This window comes from Homarus americanus, unplaced genomic scaffold (assembly GCF_018991925.1).
Source record: "Homarus americanus isolate GMGI-L3 unplaced genomic scaffold, GMGI_Hamer_2.0 scaffold13832, whole genome shotgun sequence".
NCBI classification, from domain to species: domain Eukaryota; kingdom Metazoa; phylum Arthropoda; class Malacostraca; order Decapoda; family Nephropidae; genus Homarus; species Homarus americanus.
In genome coordinates, this window is record NW_024729064.1 from 1 (window position 1) to 8,134 (window position 8,134).

The following is an 8,134-nucleotide window of genomic DNA, read 5'->3' on the forward strand; positions in this document are numbered from 1 at the left end:
TGTATACTGTTCCTTTAATGAAATAATTTTATTGTCTATGGCCATTATCTGCACATTTTACAATCATTATACTGTATATTACTATTCTCCACCTATTACACCTCAAGAGCATCACTCACCCAGCAAATGTTCGTGGAGAATGTTTTACAGGGGTCATCGCGCGTGTCCCCTTCTGGCGTACAGTAGAAGACATTGGAGAGTCCTTGTCTGAATTTGGTGTACAGCAAGCACGCTTAAAACTAGTGTGTACTGGACTACCTGGAGTTACAACTTGGACAGTTGACGACGATGGACAAGGGCTTAATAATAAAGCTGGCAACTGGCGCACCTTAGATCGATTATCCGGCGAACCGGCCCAATTTCTGTGTTCTGAGTAGATGTAGCAGCCATTACAGTATTCTCAGAGGTATAGGAGGTCGCTGATTGTGATGGCTTCATAGATGTTACTGATGGAACAGACCTAACAAGTGGTGATTTCTGTACAACCTGAGATGATTTGCCGTCTTTCTCATCTTCAGGTTCAGTAAGAAATAAACATAGACCAAGTTTTTCTGAAGCCACAGATTCTTTTTCAGGTTGTTCTTCCATTTTCTTACACTTTGTCCTTGTAGATCTAGTAGGCTGATCTACACCTAACTCGTCAAACATTCGTTTCTTTGTTCTTGTTGTCCTTGGTTTTTGTGATTCATTGTCTACTGATTTATTAATGTCATTCTTGACTGGAGTGTCAGTTAAGGAAATTACCTCTATCACCTTTTTCTTTGTACGAGTAGAACGAGACATTGGGATTTCCTCAGATGGCTGTGCAACAGCTTTCTCATGGGTATTATACCCCTCCTCTACTGAAGACTGTGAATCATATTCCACATTTTCAAATTTGTTAGTCTGTTCTTTTGCCTTAGTCTTTGTGCGAGTCATTCTTGGTTTTGGAAAGTCCATGGGTGGTAACAACTGACCTTCTGATTCATCAATTGTATCGAGCAATGGTAAGACCTCCTTTTGCTTTGTACGAGTTAATCTTGGTTTGGGAATGGGATGAGGCTGATCTGCTGTGCTTACCATATTATCTGTTATATCTCCTCGTGTTGATAACTGCAATTCCTTTTGTTTTGTTCGAGTGGTTCGACCACTTGGTATTGGTTGTAACAAGTTTTTCTGTTTGCTCTGGCAAAATCCTAACTTCTTCAGGGGTTCTGGATTGAGAATTACACTCGTCATAATTCTCACATTTTGTACATGCATTTTCAGTACAATTATTGGGAGATAAAGGCTCTTCTTTTTCTTTGCCTTTACACATCTCATTCCCTGATCTCTGAACATCCAGTTCCTTTATTCTGGTGCTTTTGTTATCGTCGCTGTCTTCTAACCTGAGGTTAGAGTATGAACAAGTTGTTTCACTAATACAACCTACACCTTCCTCCTGATATGCATTTGTAACAGTAACTTGTGTTGTATCTTTTGAACTATCTACTTCTTGAGATGTGTGTAAATGAGATAATCTTTCAAGACTGACTTTAACACTTAGACATTTTACACCATCATTCTTCTTACTTGGTGTGTCTAGTGCTAAAGGATTAACAGCTGATTCACAAGGATCAACAGTTGATTCATATTCCATCTCTTCAAAATGAGACTCACAATTTTCCCCATGACCAGAGTCTGCTCCTTTTACTACTTCTTTATAACTGAAAAAAAGGCATAAATCAGTAAATTACATAGACTACAGGTACATAAATATATATTTTCTGAAGTATTTTAACATCACATGGTTGGCCAAATTCCACAAGTTTACCACAGTACGTTAATATGGATATGGTAGTTACAAGATCTGTCACTTTAGAGTTCATATACCTGAGACAATTACTTTGCTTAAAACAGCTACCACTGAAAATGTTGCCTAGGCATTTTGCATATTCAATTTAGGCTCTGTCTGCCCTCTGATCTAAGCTAATCAAACAAATTTAACCCCACATCTACTCTCACCCACATGGCCACACCAATGGAGTTCCTATAAAACATTCACTTGAGTTATTATAAAATGGCAAGTAAGGTGTCAATGGTCCATAAATACCTGGAGCTGCTTTCAAAGGAGTCTCCCTTGAAAATAACCTGACATGTTCCTCTTGTCTTTTTTGTTGTCATAGGTACCCTTTTCATTTTCTCGTGAGCGAGCTGTCAGAAATAGTAAAATAATCCAAGTTATGGCTATAGAAAATACAGTATTATTCTTTGAAATTTATCACAAATTTACATTGCTAATATGCGTCAAGTGTACAGTATTATGTACCCAACATGATAACTAATAAGAAACTATTTATCATTTCTTCCTTACTAATGAGATACAAATTGCAGCGAGGAGAAAAATATGAAGGAACAAAATACAAAGCACTTGAATAATTGTTCCACATACAAAAACTTCATAGGAGGGATGTTAACAGAGAATACTTTCAAGACCAGTGTATTCAGCAACAGGAAATGGCTAAACAGAACAAACAAAAAAATCATTACAGTACAATTATTCCTGTAACAATTTGGATAATTACCCGAGATGCAGCTCTGCCCCTCCTTGGGGGTGTTTCAAGAGGGCTTTGATTATTGATGTTGCTTCCTGTGTTACAAGTGGACAACCTCTTGGATGATGAAAATACTTCATCTTCTGCGGGGATGCAGGTGGAATACAAGATGATAATAATAAAAACAGCAAACACTATGGAAAGACATACAGTACAGTACAGTATTCCAAGTTACATTCCTAGATCATGTTCATAAATAAATTTATTGGGAACCCAGAACCATGGGTAGTAGGCAGCTACCAAACATGGAGGTACTACCACCTGGGAAGATATTGGCAGCATAAGTATTGTCTAATGGTAGACTCTGCTGCCATATGGCACCACAAAAATTGTGACCAAGTCCCAGGTTGCTGAACTGACTTTCTGCCTCATTTACACACAATTGCAGGGTCTCAATTGTTTCTCTTACTTTGACAACACAGCATACATATATTGTTTCTCACTCTTGAACTTTTTTTTCCTTTCTTTTTTCTATTGTCATTTATTATATCATTATAATCAGTATTACTGTATATCATACACATTTTTATTTTTTCTAATTTTTTATTATTATTATATTTTCGCCCCCAGGCCCTGATGTGGGTCATTGACCTGTGCCCTGGTGGGCTAATTCCCCCCCTTCTCCCAATAAATAAAAAATTCACAATAAAATATAAATAAAACCCATCCCTACCGGTACTTATAAAATCATAACAAATTATAGCCCGTAAATAATATGTGGAGTCATAATGCTGAACAAAGTACAGTACAGTATTCATTAGTACAGTATTGTACCTGGGAAAGTTCGTAAGTTGATCTGAATTTTTATTATGACTATACTGTAATGGGATCATATTTGTAAATATGAGTATAATCCCTTTATTTCAAACTAATGGGGGAGACGGGGGTTTGGAATGCCATAAATTTAAAAATAGGAGGGAAGGAGGGGATTTTACTACTTACTACAGTACTGTATTACATAAAATTTAAATACATGTACAGTCAGTTCTGCTATAACGCGATAGTTGTGTTCTTGTAAAACATCGTGTTATAGAAATTCGTGTAATAGAAATAACAGGGCTTATGGAGAAAATAGGGTTAGGTGCAGATTACTACTCGAAATCGAAAAAAATTTACTAGTTAGCCTAACACAAAGGATAGCACAGTCTAAATAAATGTTACATTCATATCTAATAATGAAATCATACAGTAAATGTAACACTTTACCTTGAAAAAATATGAATATAACTTGATGGGGGAGAAGGGTGATTTTGAGGTTGATAACATCGAGCTTCTCTTCAAGTGTTATAGCCTTTCTTTTACGATCATCACCGGGAATGCGATCACCAGAACACTTCTTGGAGATATTCTTCTTTACCATATTCACAGTTAATGCCACAAAATTGGAGAAATAGTAAGCAAAATCGTGTTACAGCAAACAAGCGTTCGAGTTATACAAATATCGTTCCTCTATTCATAAATCGCGTTAGAGCCAATTCGCGTTGTCAAAACACGCGTTATAGCAGAACTCACTGTATCCCTCATCTTGAAAACCTAACGTTCGAGTAAAATTATTGCTAAATGTGGGATAACAGCAAGCTGAAAAATACCCATAACATAATATATACTGTAGCTCACAAGTGGGGAACAGTTACACCCCCCCCGGCCTGGGAGTGAGATCTAGGGGTACGGTAAGCAAGACATGGATCAAAATGCATGTAACAACTGTGGTGTTTATTGGTTTTATTGCTCAAGTTCTTAAATATTTTTCAGTTTGCCTGTTGTGCTTAGAGATTTATATTTTCCTCTGAATTTTCCTCATTTGAACTCATCATTAATTTGCAAAGCTAATAGGACTGTACTTGGATTGATCAACAACAGATTTTTACAGCTGGAATTTTGGCCTTAATTTGGTTAGGTTCAAATCAGGATGATATAAATTGAACATAGGCAATTGGTTCGAAGTAGAAATTATCTGTTCATGCTTGAGAAAAGTTTGAATTAGGCAAAATCTGTATTAGCCGAGTTGAAAATAACAAGGTTCTACTGTACAGTACTGTACTTTCCATCTTGAATATTTTTTTCACTGAACCTACTGTATCAGTTTTTGAATTGTATAAATGTAAATTAAATAAACCATAATTTATTAAAAACCTGAGACAATTCCCAAGGATTCCCATAAAAAATCTCGCCTGCAATTGATGAGTGATGAGGTTTCTTCAGTCGAGATTTCTTCTTGCCCAGAGGGATCTTGGGCAAGAGAGTTGGATCAGGGGAGGAAAACAACTGACGGGCATTGGCGGTTACCTCTTCTAAACACAAGAAATTTGTATTACTCTCTCTAGTCTGTACTCACCCCTGAAGATGTGAATTACACGAAAGCGCTTGGGAACTTCGTGTTTTCTTCTTTCCTTGTGGTTATCAGCATATACCTAGATCACGCACCTACAGTGATTTACTTGCATATATAACATATATATATATATATATATATATATATATATATATATATATATATATATATATATATATATATATATATATATATATATATATATATATATATATATATATATATATATATATATATATATATATATATATATATATATATATACCATTAAATCTTCAAGTAGTGCAGAGGAGGGTGAGACCAGGTCCACAATGGTCAGGTATTAGGTAATGACCCTACTAATCTTTAAATAGGTTGGTGGTCAGGTCAGATGGTCAAGTGACCCGGCCTTCTCACCTGATCACAAATCTTCTTAATTACAAAATTGTCCAGCTTGTACATGCCGTTACTCAAATTCATGTTGAATGCTTCGGTATGTTTAATAAGACTAGATTCTATGATGTTCCTACTATCAATTGAATTACATGGTAATATTGAGCAGGCATTATCCCAGTCAATGCAATGCTTGTTATCCCTCAAATGAACAAACAGAGCATTGGATTCCTGGCCTATCCTAACACTGTATTTGTGTTGTTTAATTCTAGTTGCAAGATCTTTACCTGTCTGGCCTAAGTAAAACATATTACATTCCTTGCAAGGAACTTTATAAATGCAACCAATTGTGTTGTTGGGGGAGTTCTTGATTAACATTTGTTTAACAGTGCATGAGTTTTTAAATGCCACATTGACGTTCCAGGTTTTTAGCTGTGCAGGAATGTGTGAGAAATTTTTGTGAAATGGTAATATTAAGATATTCTTATGGTCATGGGTGGGCTTGGGATCAGTTCTATAAAAAGTTTTCTTAGTAATGTTTAAGCATTCGTCTATGAAAGATCTAGGGTATTTAAGGTTTGAGCCAATATTATATATATATTTGTATTCCTCATCGATGAATTCCGGACTGCAAATTCTCAAGGCACGTAAAAACATTGTTGAAAATACTGACTGTTTGACTTTATTATGGTGGGCAGAATAATAGTCTTATTAAACATACCGAAGCATTCAACATGAATTTGAGTAACGGCATGTACAAGCTGGACAATTTTGTAATTAAGAAGATTTGTGATCAGGTGAGAAGGCCGGGTCACTTGACCATCTGACCTGACCACCAACCGTTGTGTGCTATTTAAAGATTAGTAGGGTCATTACCTAATACCTGACCATTGTGGACCTGGTCTCACCCTCCTCTGTATATATATATATGTAACCGGTCGGAATTTACTGGACTTTAATTTCTCACTTGACTTGGGGTTTATTAAAATTTAATAGATGGTAAAGGCAGTGTAAGCGCCCCTTTGAGAAAAATCCCGAACCAGCACAAGAACACTTAAATCTACTACACAAAATGAACTGTCCGTGACCCGTGGAAGGATAGCGTCTGTGACTGGGATGAATGAGACACACTGTAAAATTTAGACACTTATATTCCCTCCAACACTACAAACACAATCATATAATGGTACACCAATATGCGCACCTCTTAACTTAAACTTAAAACACTACTCTGGGGACTAAAAATTATACATGATATAGAAATTATTAGAAACACAGGCAACAATAAATTGAAACAGTATTACCCCGCTTAACGCGCTTTCACTTAACGCGTTTTCGCATATACGCGGTGCCTTGCCAAAGCTGAACTTTCACTTAACGCGGATTTTTCCACAGCAACGTGGTGAGTGTCCGGCTCGAGAGCTATTTTTAGATTCGCACCACCCCCCACCCGCCACCCTGCCTGACTGCCTGTTTTAGCTCATAAAATTCATACAAATTACCCAGCCAGAATATAGTTTACATTGCTTGAATTCTTATAATTTGGTGATCATTTTGAATATAAACAACATATTTTTTGCATTAAACATACAATTTTTAGATAAAATGTTTAATCTGAGTAAGTATGTTATCTTTTGTCCAAAATATATGACATTTATATTCAAAATATTCCTGGTCTTACAAGGAATCCAGCAATGTCAATTATATTATCCTAACTTTAGTTTGAGGTATTATTTATTAAAATTTAGTGGTTATCACATCTCCTTGGGATGGTTGGTGGGGGGTGGGGGGGAGGGAGGGACCAACCGACCATCTGTTACCCTGTGAAGAATTATTATTTTTTTTTATTAACTGAAGATATTTGTTTTAGCTCATAAAATTCATACAAATTACCCGGTCAGAATATAATTTACATTGCTGGAATTCTTATAATTTGGTGATCATTTTGAATATAAACAACATATTTTTTGCATTAAACATACAATTTTTAGATAAAATGTTTAATCTGAGTAAGTATGTTATCTTTTGTCCAAAATATATGACCTTTATATTCAAAATATTCCTGGTCTTACAAGGAATCCAGCAATGTCAATTATATTATCCTAACTTTAATCTGAGGTATTATTTATTACTAAATGTTAAAAACTCTTGAATGGAGGATTGGTGGGGGGTGGGGGGAGGGTTGGGACTGACCGCGCGGTTGGAAGAGGGGGGGAGGCAAGGTGGGGTACTTTGATTGACAGATAGTGTTGAAGAATATATTTTTTTTTTATTAACTGTAGATATTTGTTTTAGCTCATAAAATTCATACAAATTATCCAGCCAGAATATAATTTACATTGCTGGAATTCTTATAATTTGGTGATCATTTTGAATATAAACAACATATTTTTTGCATTAAACATACAATTTTTAGATAAAATGTTTAATCTGAGTAAGTATGTTATCTTTTGTGAAAAATATATGACATTTATATTCAAAATATTCCTGGTCTTACAAGGAATCCAGCAATATCAATTATATTTTCCTAACTTTAGTTTGAGGTTATCCCACACATCTCCTTGGGACGGTTGGTGGGGGGTGGGGGGGGGAGGGAGGGACCGACCGACCATCTGTTAGCCGGCTGTGTAGTGTGAGAGGGGGAGGGAGTTGAGTCCATTATTTGAATGGACATTAACTTGGCGACTGTATTTCTCTATTTCTCTTAAGTATTAATTGTGTGCATGTACCATCATAAAATTAAGATGTTATTTTTACTACAACATAGTTATTTGTCATCAAAAAGTGGAGTTTGGGGGTCGGGCTGGGTTCTATTGGAATTAATCCCATATGTTCTGTTATTCACTTAACGCGGTTT

At 35.9% G+C, this 8,134-nt stretch overlaps 1 protein-coding gene across 1 annotated transcript; it reads right to left on the reverse strand.

Moving 5' to 3' along the window:
* Nucleotides 1–605: 605 nt before the first annotated feature.
* LOC121866294 lies at nucleotides 606–4,782 on the reverse strand. The gene is made up of 4 exons (XM_042365906.1): nucleotides 4,745–4,782; nucleotides 2,544–2,656; nucleotides 2,072–2,172; nucleotides 606–1,685 (listed from the first exon to the last, which is right to left on the reverse strand). Exons 3-4 carry the CDS (start codon nucleotides 2,155–2,157, stop codon nucleotides 1,064–1,066), a joined length of 708 nt encoding a protein of 235 aa, XP_042221840.1. The 5' UTR covers nucleotides 2,158–2,172; nucleotides 2,544–2,656; nucleotides 4,745–4,782; the 3' UTR covers nucleotides 606–1,063.
* Nucleotides 4,783–8,134: the final 3,352 nt, after the last annotated feature.